Source organism: Salmo salar, chromosome ssa12 (assembly GCF_905237065.1).
Source record: "Salmo salar chromosome ssa12, Ssal_v3.1, whole genome shotgun sequence".
In the NCBI taxonomy this organism is placed as follows: Eukaryota; Metazoa; Chordata; class Actinopteri; order Salmoniformes; family Salmonidae; genus Salmo; species Salmo salar.
Window position 1 is genome coordinate 32,851,478 of NC_059453.1, and position 15,289 is coordinate 32,866,766.

A 15,289-nucleotide genomic window follows, 5' to 3' on the forward strand; every position below is an offset into this window, starting at 1 on the left:
TGAATAACCCCTATGATGTAACTGGAATGAGATAGATGTTCTTCTATGTTTTTGTTTTATTATTTCACTGCCATACTGTGTTGGATCTTGTCTAGCCATCTTGTTTCAGGAGGACCACAATGGAAATAAGTCCCAGACTTTGTGTGTTATCCTCGATGATTTTATTCATGTGCATGTACGGCTTTTAAGTTTTGTGTGCTTGTTTTTTAAAATGGTCAAATTAATAAACTAAACTACTTTGATGCTAATTAACATTTTTGAATCTGAGAGTAAATGGAGCTGAATATATTGATAAGTCACCTTGTCCGAGAGAGATTTACATGATTATCAAAACGTCACGCCAGGGTTAGCCTACAGGAAACACAGCCCTTAAGTGTTTTTAAAATAGGAAAAATGAATGGTGGAAAAACGATTGGAACCATTTCCCTGTTTGACCACTAGGTTTGATGGGTATTATGACGCCTCCAGTGTGGGGCTCTATACCCCTTAAACTCAACTGCAGTTTTTTCATTGTTCCCCTCTAATCGGGGACTGATTTAGACCTGGGACACCAGGTGTGTGCAATTCATTATCAGGTAGAACAGAAAACCAGCAGGCTCCGGACCTCGTAGGGTAAGAGTTGAACACCCCTGACCTATACTGTTTGAAATAACACTTCTGTCCACAGTTAAGATGCTCAGACCTGTTTCTAGAACATTCAGATTTGTTGTAAACACAGTAGAAGCGCAGATACACATAAAATGGGTGTCCTCAAGCAACGAGACATTACCCAACGGCTTAACACACACAAAGGGAATGTAAGCACTTGTATATCACAAGCATTGGCATTATATTGATAACTATGGACCTCTGAAGCTTTAGATGAACATTGACAATCCTCCCGTTATACAGTTGATGCCAATAGTTGGCTCTGGCTTAATCTCTTAAGCGCCGAGACTTTTAGGAGACGTTCCAGGTCATGTTTTTGCAGTCACGCTGCACAGATGATTAGGAGTGCTGATCTAGGATCACTTTTCCCTTATAGATCACAATGAATAAGATTATGTGGATGGGGGGGCTGGTAACCTGGTGGAACCAATCTGATTGCTGTGTTAACCATTCTGTTCTACTGCACGTGATTTGAAATAGAATGGCGAACGCAGTGATCGGACTGGTTCCACAAGCCTAGGGACCTGCAGAAGTGCTTAGGGACAGGTGCGCAGTGTGACTGCATAACAGACAACCTGGAACGCCACCTATAACTTTATATTATGGCTGTAACAAACCTTCTGATATCTCAACTTTGACCCTTGACCTCACTAAAATGACAAAACAGCATGACATTATTCCTGAAAGGTGACGGAGATTCAGAAAAACCCAATCACAGATCATTAAAACATTCAGTGGTAATAAACATTACGACAGTCGACACACCATAGAAATAGAATGGCTAGATGCTAATCTATTTCTATGTGACAGACAGTGTCACCTAGCGGTTTGTCTAGTGCTAAGCAGCACGAAGACAAAGCGTTTGAAATAAACAATCTTTCCATAGTAGACAACATCAACAAAATAGATACGGACAGAGTAATATCATAACCATACTTATGAACACTTTGAGCAGTCGGTTTTGAGGGACAATTCTAACTACGTCCTACGGCGTAATTCCTACAGTGCAACAACGAAGTGCCCAACACAAAAAGAGGTCTAATCAAGAAAAGGAAAAAATATTGCAAGAAAAAGTAGGTGTACGTTAAGACTGAGTGGATTATTGTGGTAGACATTTTGTCTCCCAAAATTACAAGGCCGAAATGATGAAAACCTGTGAATAAATCCTTCATAAGCAACGGATATTTCACTAGGAATGGATAACTAGGAGTCCTAATAAACTGATTTTAAGAAATATAGTCAAGTAACAGTTTCTTAAGACTTATTAACCACTAACTAGTGTCTGTACAATACAGCACATTGGGGATTTGGCCAACATGGCAATAACAGTGCATCATCATGAAATAAACAAAACAAACGTCCAGTGATTGACTTACTAATATAAATATATATTCTATCATAGGAGTCGGAGTGTCGAGGTCAATGCTTCCTCCTGAGTCAGGGACACACGGGGTCCATGTTGGGAAACACTGCCAAACTATTAAAACTATAGAACAAGGGATCAGTGCAAATATACAGCCCATCCTCCACTGAAACATCTCCTTCCTTCCTTTACCCTGAGGCGGGAATATGCCTGAGCTCTGGCTTATATCATCATCTGGGGAGTGTGCAAGCGTGGCATTATGTCATCAGCATTTACTACAACGAACAAAGGAGGGGGATGGACGAAACATTGGGGTGGTGGAACTTGGGGGCTCAGGCACGAGCAGAGGCGGGACCTGCTGGCTTGGGAGAGTCATGGGGGGCAGAGCTCTCAGCCTCGGAGGTGCTGGATTCGTCGTCGTCGTCCGTCTGCTCGGCGCTGTGGTAGAGCATGAAGGCTTGGGTCTTGTGGGTGATGGTGATGGTGCACGGGCCCTGGGCCCACGGCTCCCCGTCCACCTGCATGGGCATCCGGGATGTCTTCAGCACCAGCTACAGAGAGATAGGAAGGGAGAGGTGGTAAGAGAGATGGGCGGAGAAAAGCAAAGGAAAGAGAAGGTTAATTAAAAAAAATACTTTGGAAGAGCTGAACAGTGATGAGCAAAGTAAAAGCATATTTTAAGTACATTGACATTCACTGTACATGAACTAACCACTTTTAAAGACAAAACTAGCAAATTACCCCGTTACTAATAAAAGATGGCCATTCAAACTGATACTGTATCTAGTCAGCTAAGGTCAAAATGACAGAAACAGGAAGGAAACACAGAATACACCGGACACAAATGTGTCCAGTACACCACAGCTGTCCTCTCACACTGTGGAGATAAAACAGCGAGCAGTGGTGATGGTGCTGTAACCTCACCCTGACTGTGTGGGCCTGGCCCAGCCGCACCGGGTTGGCCATCTTGACTTGGATCTGAGCACAGTGGAAGGAGCCAAACACACCGACCACCTCCAGCAGCCCGTCATCCAGCCTGGGAGAGAGGACAGGAGGGAAAAAAACACTTAGAAAATGACACCTTAGAAAAGCTTTATAGAGCATTCATAAAGGTTTCATAAGGCCTAGATATATGCTTCACAAATCACCCTTTAGATCACATGACATTAGCTTATGAATGATTTCTGAAGCATCTCTAAAGGTCTAATATAGAGTATATGAAGGCTTCATAAGAAAGGACAAAGTGATCTTGAGTTATGCTTTCAGTGATAATACACAAACAACTTTTCAATGGACATAGTCCGTCTGATGGTAGGGCTTTCGAAAGCCTTTACTGTCTCCATTTCTGTATTGTCTAAAGTCCTGTGTGAGCCGGTGGTGCTCACCGCGTAGGGGGGTAGGGCTCGTCTCCCATGCCCTCCCACAGACGACAGCCTCCGCCCCAGTATCCGATGTTACACACAATGATGCCCTCCAGACTGGGCAGGGCCACTCTCTCTCCATCCAACTCCAACTGTATGAGCACACACACAATATTACTAAATTATATGAGTATCAGCTAGTTCAAGGAGGCATCCAGGGATTATACAATGCACAAAGAATGCTTGAGTTCATTTTAAGTTTGTGACATTTACCAAGGCAACGGAACATTCTATTAAATTCTTCCAGAGGCATAGAGGTGAAAGAGTGCACAATAGACACGAGAGTCGTTCCCTGAGGACACTGTGTCTGCCTGTGTGTTGTTTGTGTGTGTCTTTGTGCACACCTTACCTCAATTCTCTTATCCAGGTCTTTGCATTCTTGAACTAAGCAATCTTTGGTGCCATACATGAAATATACAGCCTAGAAGGAAAGGCAACAGTTTGACTGTTATAAAGGGGAAAGTAATATGGACAAAGGACACGTGTTATCAAAAGCAGGTCATGTTTGAACGAATTCAAATATTTATTACATTTTCACCCAAATAACCACTCCGAGACTATTCTGAATCAGCCATTTATAGAACAACTAAGCACATAATTAATATTCAGTAAGTAAAAGCGTTTCCAAATGTATTTGACTAAGAGAGAAAAGTAGCATTAAAGAATTTTTTCCAAATTGATGTGTCGACCATTACACTCAAGCAACCACCCTGTATATTTCCTCTCATACTGTATGTAAATTCAACCGCGTGACGACATTTGCATATGTTTGTTTATATTTTCAGATGTGTCTTTGGCCGACTGACCTTGTTGATGATGCGGCTGGAGAAGAAGGAGGGGGTCTTCTCACGGTGGGTGTGGAAGTTGAGAGCCATCAGGGCATCCGGGCCCACTGAGAAATAGTTATTCATGGACAGGACCTGATGAGAATAGTACACACGAGTTAGGAGGTCCTTTGGTGAGCAAATCAAGGGTATAAACAGCGAATAATCAATCACGTAGGCTCTTCCAGTAAGCAGGATTATTAAGTTAACCAGCTAACGTTGATAAACAACTATATAACTTGTTTTTCTGGTTCATTAAAAACGCTGAATTTGTATATTGGTTGTTGTTTGTCGAGTCAATTATATCTTGTCAATTTAAAGTCCTTTTTCATAAAAATACGTTATTTCAAGCAATTTTGGACAGTTAGCTGGCTTACTCATTGATACAGCTTTCTGGAACAGCCCCATGATCGCAATGGATCACTTGGTTGCAGCATGGTTCTGGCAGTGGCAACACCAGAGTTATAGGAGCGATTCCTGTATGGGCCACACACTGAATATAGTATGTGTTGCTGAATTATATCAAAATGCCAGGCAAATGGACAAGATCAAAAGAGGCTAGCTAGAGAGGGTGAAATGCAACTCACCTTTGGCTTACGAAAGTAGAGCCCCTTTGAGGCTACCTGAACTTTCCACCTGTTAGGACATGTGGAGATAAAAATGTCATACTGGATCATTTACAACTATGTTACAACACAAATGGAACTAGGGATATTGAGCTATGCAGCGTTAGCACAGAAGGCTACGTTACATGAGCTTCGTAGCATTAGCTCTGCAGGCTACATGACTTCAGCTTCATAGCATTAGCACAGCAGGCTACATTACTTGAGCTTCGTAGCGTTAGCACAGCAGGCTACATTACTTCCTCTGGCTCTCCACTGACCTGTCCATCTTGACCACCTCTGCTTCGAGGATGTTCCGGAGCACCTGCTCCACAGGGATCTCCCCGGCGTAGCCAGACCCCCAGCCCAGGGAGTTGGACAGGTCGTTCCCCGTACCCAGGGGCAGGATCATCACCCTGGGGATGAACTGATCTTGGCCCTGGAGACCAATACACACATGTGAAACAGACATCACGGTGCTGCTAACATATCTTCATCCGCTGTCCCTGTCCCCATACCGGGATCAAACCAGTGATCCTATTTCGCCTCTATGGCCTATTTATTGCCTTACCTCCCAACTCTTCTACATTTGCACACGCTGTACATAGATTTTTCTATTGTGTTATTGACTGTACGTTTGTTTGTGTAACTCTGTGTTGTTGTTTTTGTCACACTGCTTTGCTTTATCTTGGCCAGGTCGCAGTTGTAAATGAAAACTTGTTCTCAACTGGCCTACCTGGTTAAATAAAGGTAAATAAAAATTAAAAAATGAAATCCTCTGCTCACAAACACACGTGACCGCCCTCCTTCAAAACGTACCAACCGTTTGAGCTATCAAACAATATCTAATGCGATAGCTCCATCGGAAACATTTCAAGCATCTACAGTCTTATTCAATAATAACCAACAACAACAGTAGGTACAGCAACGTTAGTTGCAACAGCAGTTACGACAGTCTGGCATAGAGCTGCACGACTCTCATCTGCTCCTGCCACTGTCATGTTACACACACACACACACACACACACACACACACACACACACACACACACACACACACACACACACACACACACACACACAGCTTTACCTTGAGCTTCATGGTGTCGATGGCATCCAGCACCCAGCCCACGGTTCCGTCCCCCCCACACACCAGCACCCTAACACTGCCTGGAGGCAGCAAGGTGCACAGCTGCAGGGCCTTGGAGGGAGGCAGCTCCGACAGGTCAAACACCTGAGAGAGGAGGGGAGGAGAGAGGAAAGGAGAGGAGAGAGGAAAGGAGAGGAGGAGAGAGGAAAGGAGACAGGAAAGGAGAGGAGGAGAGGAGAGAGGAAAGGAGAGGAGGAGAGGATAGCAGACAGAAAAGGGATGATATGGGAGGAAACAAAGGGGAAACGGTGGACGGGAGGGAGATGTTTATGCATCCCACCATCACCGCCTCCACAATCACTTTAACTCGAAAGATTGCCTACTGTGCACCAGTTCAATTTGACCTAGACATCTTAATAATTCCATAATATGCTCCTACAGGATGCTACATAGAGGACTGACTGACCTGGACAGGGTTGAGGATGGTGCGGAACTCTCCAAGCAGAGCCTCCCCCATGTTGTTCCCACTGCGAGTGTTGGCCAGGACCAGCACTGGAGTCCAGCTGCTCCCGCAGGCAGACGCCAGCTAGACACACAGTTAAATTTGTTTAATTTAACATTTATTTAACTAGGCAAGTCAGTTAAGAACAAATTCTTATTTACAATGACGGCCTATCGGGGAACAGTGGGTTAACTGGCTTGTTCAGGGGCAGAACGACAGATTTTTACATTGTCAGCTCAGGGATTCGATCCAGCAACCTTTCAGTTAAAATTAAAGTAAACGAAACCTGTTTCAAGCTACAGCCCAGTCTTCTAACCTGACTCAAGAGGGACTGGTAGTCGCTAGTAATGCAACCAACCAGTTGGTCCCGATCCACCATTTGGAACACCCTAACCCCAGACACTGACCCCTCCCTGCGTGTGACCTCTGACCTTGCTGTACTCATCAGGATGCCTGCGGCGGAGCTTGTTGACATGGTGAAGGTAGTGAGGGGGGATGATGAGGCTGCGGAACTCGCCCAGCTCACAGCGCTTCCCGTCCGACAGGCTGGCCTTGCAATCGTCGTGCACCATGGTCTGACACCACACACACCTGCCAAGGGACAAACACACACCCATCAGTGGGTCAAGCACAATTTATGTGGAGCTCACGGTAATGTCAAGGCAAAAGGTGGACAGAGAGCTGAATTGTACTGAAAGGAAAGGCTACGTGAAAGGAAAGGGACATGATATTAATTATTGTCAATTTGCAAATAAGGCAATTTCAGCTTCCACGTGATTGAAACATTACAAATAGCACCCTCTCCATCTTTCGTGCCAAAACCAGATATAAAAGTTAACGCCTTCGCATCCCGCTGGGCTTCACTTTGATTAATGTGGCAGACAGAAACTCACACACAAATGACAGCCGAGAAGCAAAATAACATTACCTAAAGTCACACAGCTTCGGTTGGTTCCCACATTGCTCCTTGCAGACCGCACAGACACTGCAGAGAGGGACGTTTCCTCGGACCCAGCGGTGCTCTAGTGTCCCATCCGTTTGGGACGGAGCCATAATCTCTTTGCACACAAGGCTCCGGTCGGCCAGACGCAGGCATGTCTCGTCGGCGCACACTCCACAGCAGTCGCAGAACGCCCCTTGTAGAATGTGTTGTTGGCATACACAGCAGTAGGTGGGCTTGTTGAACAGGTCGGTACAGTGCCAACCGTGCTTGCTCTTGCGGAAGAAGTCTTTCATGTGTATTTTCCGTTTGGAGCGTTGGACACTGCACCACAATGTAATGATCACGGGCACTACGACAGCGAGAGAGGTCCAAAACAGGAGTGTCCACTCTTCTCGTGACGATTGGTCACGGTTTCCCTCGTCCCCCTCCATAGACATTCGAGGAAGAGTGGTTGGTATTAACGCAAATAAACTAATCAAATCATAGACTATCACGAGAATTCACCAATATAAACATTGTGCGCAAGGCGCGCGCATCACGATGTCCATGCAATAGCTACGAGAAAATGACAACCTTCTCGTGTTGCGAAATAAAGCACAAATCAAGGCTCGAGCGAGATTGTAAACAATGACTGCCGTGATTTTTGTTGTTGTTGCAAAAGACGTTGCTAGACGACGACCACCAAAATGTTAAATATTAGCTTAGTGTTGTTGTTATCAGAGGCTATGCTAGATATAGTTACTGGGCACCTGATGTGCTCCTCACCTCTCCAGCAATGACTACATTAGAAGCTGATAATCCATCGTCTGTAAAAAATAAAATAAACATCCGAAACGCATGCACAGGCATTTATAATATTAAAGGTTGCATTGACGTGACAGCTTTATTACTATATCAATAACACGACTAAACAATAGATTCATCGATTAAACATATGTCCCATTGCAAACAGTGGCCTTCCCACCTAATGGCAGTGTTCAAGCGCGTCAAAACCGTGTTGTATCATGGGTACATTTTGACTGACTGATCTGCAAATAATATTGAGCAGTTATTTACATAGAGATAGATATAGGACTCTTCTTTGTATCTGTGCCATTGTAGAGTCTGTGACAACATGGGCAGCGCCATTGCGGCTATCTCCATTTTGAAGTAGTCCATTTTCTTCTTCCCGATTGGCTGATCCCTCCCGATGACCCGGTTGGACATGACTCCAAAGGGGTCACCAGGAGGGATGAGCCAATAAAGTCCCACCCAGTTGACTACATTAAAATGGTGGAAGCCCTCAATGGCGCTGCCCATGCTAATTGCCTTTTGGCCACTAGAGGTCTCTATCATTCTCTATGGTAATTTACGATGCAATGTGATTTGTAGATCAGTCAGTTTCGAGTCGTCTTTAAAGCGGGCTGCAATGTCGAAAGCCCCGATTAGTAACAGTGTCGTCCGTTTTAATTGGCCAGTATGCTAACGTAAACCATGACGTACGTTTTTACGTAGTGCTCAGCTGACTCTGGCAACTGAATAACATATCAAAAACAGTTTGTTGAGGGGAAAGATTTAGAGCTTTTCGTTCAGTATATTAAAATAGTATTAATAACATTTGCCTCAAAGGCATCATGACACATCTACATAACATATTTATATTATAAACGCAGACAGAGCTTCACATTCACTGATTAGGCCTATAGGAAGTTACCCGTCATTTCTTAAATCTTATATTTAGGGAAAGCAGACACGTTATTTGGGAATTTCTACATGATGATAGAAAGAAGTTGAACAATAACTGTATTACATTACATTTTTCTGGAATGACTTAAAAACTAGCTAAGCTGTCAAACAATCTTGCAATCCAAACAGTGATAAGGCCAAAACACTATTTTCACGGCACTTCGATACTGTAGCAGGTTTGGATAATTTACTAAGGAGGTTAGGATACTGAGGTTAAGGTTGAGAAAGGGTTATGGTTAGCGAAAATGCTATCCTAACCTGCTACGGAAATCACTTTGTATTGAAGTGCCGTAAAAAAAAGTGTGGCCCAAGGCCGATAAGGCACATGGCCTAGTTTCCGGGAAACCAAGGACAAAACAGAAAACAGCCTTTAAAAACCACTGCCTTGCGAAAAACACATCCATTAATCCTTGACAAGTTATCTATGTATAAAATGAGTTTTGCGCGCCATCTAGTGGATAGAATCAGCATTGCATATTTGAAATCATGACGCTGCAACTGGATACAGATGTAATTCATGCTAGAAGAAAAATCTATTTGAGTACGGTATCAAAGTTCAAACTGATGAAAAACAAGTACATTGCATGCTATAATCACCACCAAATAAATAAATGTCTCATGCCAGCACAGCAGATGTTTTCACAGTTGTGTGACCCAGTTTTGTAATATTTGGATGGGGAGTTGATCGGTGACGTAAGACGAGAATTTACCCCCCAATCTCCTACGGACTGGGGTCTCAGTGCAGAAGTAACCGGGCAGGTGAGCTGAGACCAAGATGAAGAAGTTTGTGGCATTTTCCCTCTGTCTGGTCCTCTTGACCATCTACACAGCAGGTAGGCTCGTTTTGAAGAGGTAAATTGCCTTTAGAAAAATGTATTAATTAACCTATTGGTGGCTTGTGAGTCTTTTAGAGGTCTCTAATACATTTTTTGTAATTTTTTTCTAAATTTTAATGCAATAGAAATGTTGTTTTAAGAAAATATGAATATGCAGTTGTTATGTAGTAATTAATGCTGTAATTTATATGATCAAATAATTACATTCATAAAGCAAAGTAATTGCTGCATAATTAAACTTACAAAATAAAAATGCAATTCAGTCAGAAAAGCAAATATTGTGTTGTGTCATTGTAACTAGTAAATATGAAATTAAATACATTTCTGTTGTATGAAGATATTGCATGAAAATATGAAAATAAGCTAAACAAATAATTGTTCATGTAAAACCAAACAAATATGACATAATTGTTTTAACTGCATGCACATAGCTCATTTAAATACTGTATTGATATGCTCCCTATTACAATATCATGTACTTCCATTTTGAAGCTCTTATCAATGCAGTTTCAAAATCATTGCAAAAAGCATGCATGAGCCCTGGGTGGTGCTTTGCCACGTCGCTGTGTGTGCCTGGCGCTGTTGACAGAGCCAGCCAGGTTCATTTTAATACCCCCTCGCAGGTTGGCCTTTGGGGGTCACGTGCTCCATGGGCTGGCCTGGCTCTCTGGAGAGTGAGGGAAATGAATGGCTACTTTGTTGCTCCACCAAAAAACAGCCTCCTAATGATATTCTGCTGCTGCTGGGGGACGGACAGAGACAGAGCTCTATGAGACTAGGGGCTGCATCTCAAATGGCACCCTATTCCCTATATAGTGCACTACTTTTGACCAGGGCCCAGTGCACTATATAGGGAATAGGGTGCCATTTGGGATGTAGACCAGGGGCTGTTGATCTGCATCCACAGCCTGGTACGTTAGAGAGTACACGGCTCAACATGTACCAGTCAAACAAACAGCAGCTTCTCCCCTATATCCTGCACACGCTGGGTGTGTGATGAGGTGGTTGTTGTTGACTGTTTGAAATCTAATGCAAGTTTTTCTTCCTGTTTAATGGCTGCAACTGAAATGGCAAGTCTGGAAATGTAGGTTAATGTTGTGTTTTGAGTTATAAAAGTCAAGAGCAACCAGATAGATACAGGAGGAAAGAGTGGGTGACAAATAATGACCGATATCAGGAAAATGACAAGAATATTGTTTTTGGTATATTGTGCACAGAGTACCCTATGTCACTGATGGTTGCAATATTTTCATTTGAGATAGATGTAGCCAAATGAAGGTTGACGTTCATTGTCATGAATCTTGCCCTGGAGGCAGAACTGAACAATTTTCTGCTAGATGGGCCAGCTGCTAAGTCAAAATTGGCTTTAAAGTTAGGGTTAGCGGTGTGGTTAAGGTTATGGTTAAGGTTATGTTTAAAATCCCATTTTGGTGGGTATTTGGAATTTATTAGGATCCCCATTAGCCGCTGTAAAAGCATCAGCTACTCTTCCTGGGGTCCACATGAAACATGACATTATACATAGTACAGAACATTATTCGTCAAGGACTGAAATACATACATTTAAAATGTCACACATAGCCTACATACAGTGCCCTTGGAAAGTATTCAGACCCCTTGACTTTTTCCACATCCAGAGATGTTTGATTGGGTTCAAGTCCGGGCTCTGGCTGGGCCACTCAAGGACATTCAGAGGCTTGTCCCGAAGCCATTCCTGCGTTGTCTTGGCTGTGTGCTTATGGTTGTTGTCCTGTTGGAAGGTGAACCTTCACCCCAGTCTGAGGTCCTGAACGCTCTGGAGCAGGTTTTCATCAAGGATCTCTCTGTACTTTTCTCCATTCATCTATGCCTCGATCCTGACTATTCCCCCAGTCCCTGCCGCTGAAAAACATCTCCACAGCATGATGCTGCCACCACCATGCTTCACCGTAGGGATGGTGCCAGATTTCCTCCAGACGTGACGCTTGGCATTCAGGCCAAATAGTTCAATCTTGGTTTCATCAGACCAGAGAATCTTGTTTCTCATGGTCTGAGAGTCTTTAGGTGCCTTTTGGCAAACTCCAAGCGGGCTGTCATGTGTCTTTTACTAAGGAGTACATTTTTTGGTACATTTTTTGGTCTCGGAGCTCTACGGACAATTCCTTCGACCTCATGGCTTGGTTTTTGCTCTGACAACTGTGAGACATTATATAGACAAACATTTCTAAAAACGTGTTTTTGCTTTGTCATTATGTGGTATGGTGTGTAGGTTGCTGTAGAAAAAAATATTTGATCAATTTTAGAATAAGGCTGTAAAGTAACAAAATGTGGAAAAAGTCAAGGGGTCTGAAAACGTTCTGAATGCACTGTATCAGTACATACACACAATATCTAGGTCTAATAAATAGTACAATGCAAATTACAATAATATATATATAAAATTACAGTGTCGATTCACAGTAAGGTGTCCTTTTATCTGTTTTTTGAAAGTGGTTTGTTGCTAGCTTGAGTTGCCTGGTGTGGCAGAGAGTTCCATGTCGTCATGGCTCTATTAAATACCGTGCGTTTCCCAGCCTCTGTTCTGGACCTGGGCAAAACGTATGACAATAAATGCCAACCTGCGTAGGCAAACAGTAATGTTGCACAGTCAGCTCTTTGAAAACAAAGGGATATGGATGTCTTGAAATGCTTTCTCTCTCTATCGCCAGATGCAAACCCAATCATCAAGGAGAGCTATGCTAAGCAACTTCTGCGGACCAAGAGGCAGAAGCCTGGCCACCCCGATGAGCCAATGAGGGTAAAGTTCAAAGTGGAAAGGGCACAATTAGAAACCTGCAGCGGTGTGCTCATCCTTCTAAAAATCCATAAAAAATTGTTCACTTAACGGTTACCCTGTAATTTCTTCTGTTTTGATATGATAATGAGAGCTGCTTATGGCTTGATAAATGAATAGCTCTCTCTCTCTCTCTCTCTCGCTCTCTCTCTCTCTCTCTCGCTCCCTCTCTCTCTCTGTACAGGAGCACTTGCTCCACATGCAGGTTCTGGATCAGAGGGCCCAGGAGACCAACCTGGAACACTGGCTGAACCCCCACTGCTACCCCCGCTGTGACAGGAACTACGGACACCCCGTCTAACCCCCAGTGACCTCGCCTTGACTCCTCTCAGCCCAGGTCCCTGTCTGTCCGACACAACCATAAAACATGCCTGCTTGGGTCCCCTGAGTCATGTTCAGTAGGGAACAGAGTAGCAAAATGCGGTGTTACAAAAAAAAAGAACTAGTATTCTGTTTCCTGCCTATTGAACACATTGTAAAGTACCCATAATTAGCCTATAGGAAGAAGTTGCCTTTTGACGCTGATCAGTTTTGTATTTCCCTCCTGATTGGTTATAGTTAGAATTGGGGTAGGGTAAACTGATTCTAGATCATTTTTTTTTTGTCTACAGGAGAACAACTTTTTTTCTGTGTGGCGGAGGGCGCTGACGGCAAGAATGATGTCGACGACAATGATGATGATGACTATGATAATGATATGAGTGTGAAGCTAGGAGTATAACTCTATCACGTGCATTTCATGATGAAGCCTCAGCAGGGAACATTAGTGGCCATCAGTAGAGATGTCCATAGCTTATTCCAGCAACATTAGCGTATAGGAAACGTATTAAATGATGTTAACATCATAGAGGATACATGATCAGTTTATATGTAGATACAGTTATGAGAAATTATACATTGTATTATGTAAAACAATGTTTAAAAAAAACAATGATTGAATAAATAATCTAATCAAATAAAAGAAAATGCTCTAAACGTGGTGTGTTTTTTCTTCTTCAGTTTTGAAATAGGACTTCAGTAGGACTTCTTTAGAGAAAATAAAAACTAAGAAAGAGGAACTGTGAACTGGTCATGTGGGTTGACCCCGCTGCTGACCCGGGGTTACTATCGTAGTTTACTGATGTTTGGGCAATTTAAGACAGTGCCCTTCCCTCGAGTTCACTGTGTGACTCTGCACTGTGCTGTTACTTTCTCGCGCAGGAGGCTCTACAGAAGAACGGCATGCTATTGACCACAATGAATAACAACTTGTGAAAGGAAAGAGGGGAATTATTTGATACAATGTATTCAACGCTTTATCGCAGCTAAACTGAATGGCCGGGAGCACTAGGCTAAATATTACGCAGTTCTGGGCGTGTGAAGGGAGTAAATATATCCAGACAAGAACAAATCCAGTTATTCTCCGAAGTGAATGTCGTACAAATAATTTTTAACATTGCGTAATATATCATTAAGCTGATAATATATACGGCCGTATACGACTGACCCAGCACACATTTTAAATGCAATTTAAGAAATGTGCTACTGATGTTTGGGCTGATTGATTGCCAAAAATATCGAACAATTATCGAACAATTATTGATGCATTTGGTCAAATTTGTTGGTAACTTTTTTATTATATCCCCATGATTCAGTGACAACATCTAACGCCAGACGTGTGTTTCATCTGGAGAATGACGTGTGTTTCATCTGGAGAATGACGTGTGTTTCATCTGGAGAAAGTGCACTGTAGCCTATCAATAGTCAGACTGTTCAATTATTATCGGCATGTGGCATGCGAGCAACATCGAATGATTCCGCAAAAACGAATGCACCGATAGGCGTACAAATAGGCCACTAGAACCAACCAAGTCAAAAAAACTGAGTAAGCACGCAACAATCATGCGAATTTTTCATAAAATTTAAGCACATAGCCTATACAGAAATGACCAGTCTTTTGTCAGGCAGATGCATTCCTGTCAGACATAAGTGTAATAGCAGGTTATAACACATTATATATTTCGTAGGCAATCTATTATAGTTCTAATGACATGTTTGGTAACACAGGCATACCTACCTTGTGACCCCACATAACCAGCGTGTCCATTCCGCATATACCGATGGGCGCTGGATTGCAATGGTTTATGATTTTAGGAAATTTGAAGGCCAATATCATTTTGCAAAAGTACAATTAAATTCTTCCTGTAGGCCCAATGTCAACCACTTAAAATAATTATAGGCTGCGATTTTTTTCTGTGAAGAGCTTACAGGACGACCTCTGAGGACACCACAATTACATTTAAATAGATTTCAATAAAAAAAACTCTTATTAAAATGTTTTATCAGCTGTCTCTGAGTCCCAACTACTGTATTATTTTAGCAATCTTTGTCATTTTAATAAAAATAAGACAGTGACGTTAGTATTGTATTTTTAATGAACGCAGATAGGGTTATAGATTTGAGTTGCGTCCTGATTTGTTTTGAAACTATCTGAATCATTACAAAATATATAAACCAAGGTCTAGGCCTTTGTGGACCGTTGCC

The 15,289-nt window shown here is 42.7% G+C and overlaps 2 protein-coding genes across 2 annotated transcripts; one reads left to right on the top strand and one right to left on the bottom strand.

Moving 5' to 3' along the window:
• Positions 1–2,202: 2,202 nt before the first annotated feature.
• On the bottom strand, positions 2,203–8,500 carry LOC106564895 (diacylglycerol kinase epsilon). Its single transcript, XM_014131385.2, has 11 exons — positions 7,379–8,500; positions 6,882–7,041; positions 6,415–6,534; positions 5,949–6,092; positions 5,140–5,297; positions 4,844–4,892; positions 4,239–4,352; positions 3,782–3,853; positions 3,397–3,524; positions 2,936–3,047; positions 2,203–2,562 (listed from the first exon to the last, which is right to left on the bottom strand). Exons 1-11 carry the CDS (start codon positions 7,828–7,830, stop codon positions 2,344–2,346), a joined length of 1,728 nt encoding a protein of 575 aa, XP_013986860.1. The 5' UTR covers positions 7,831–8,500; the 3' UTR covers positions 2,203–2,343.
• Positions 8,501–9,655: 1,155 nt separating this feature from the next.
• On the top strand, positions 9,656–13,741 carry LOC106564992 (uncharacterized protein C17orf67 homolog). Its single transcript, XM_014131546.2, has 4 exons — positions 9,656–9,951; positions 12,642–12,730; positions 12,951–13,103; positions 13,378–13,741. Exons 1-3 carry the CDS (start codon positions 9,894–9,896, stop codon positions 13,065–13,067), a joined length of 264 nt encoding a protein of 87 aa, XP_013987021.1. The 5' UTR covers positions 9,656–9,893; the 3' UTR covers positions 13,068–13,103; positions 13,378–13,741.
• The last annotated feature ends 1,548 nt before the right edge of the window (positions 13,742–15,289 follow it).

What these genes read in the sequence shown, in the direction of transcription:
- LOC106564895 (XM_014131385.2), bottom strand. Translation starts at nt 7,830, where the DNA reads ATGTCTATGGAGGGGGACGAGGGAAACCGTGACCAATCGTCACGAGAA. An exon ending in CCATCCTCAACCCTGTCCAG is followed by an intron (nt 6,093 to 6,414) that starts GTCAGTCAGTCC and finishes CTCCTCTCTCAG; the next exon opens with GTGTTTGACCTGTCGGAGCT. An exon ending in CCAGCCGCATCATCAACAAG is followed by an intron (nt 3,854 to 4,238) that starts GTCAGTCGGCCA and finishes CTTTCCTTCTAG; the next exon opens with GCTGTATATTTCATGTATGG.
- LOC106564992 (XM_014131546.2), top strand. Translation starts at nt 9,894, where the DNA reads ATGAAGAAGTTTGTGGCATTTTCCCTCTGTCTGGTCCTCTTGACCATC. An exon ending in CTTGACCATCTACACAGCAG is followed by an intron (nt 9,952 to 12,641) that starts GTAGGCTCGTTT and finishes CTCTATCGCCAG; the next exon opens with ATGCAAACCCAATCATCAAG. An exon ending in ACCCCGATGAGCCAATGAGG is followed by an intron (nt 12,731 to 12,950) that starts GTAAAGTTCAAA and finishes CTCTCTGTACAG; the next exon opens with GAGCACTTGCTCCACATGCA.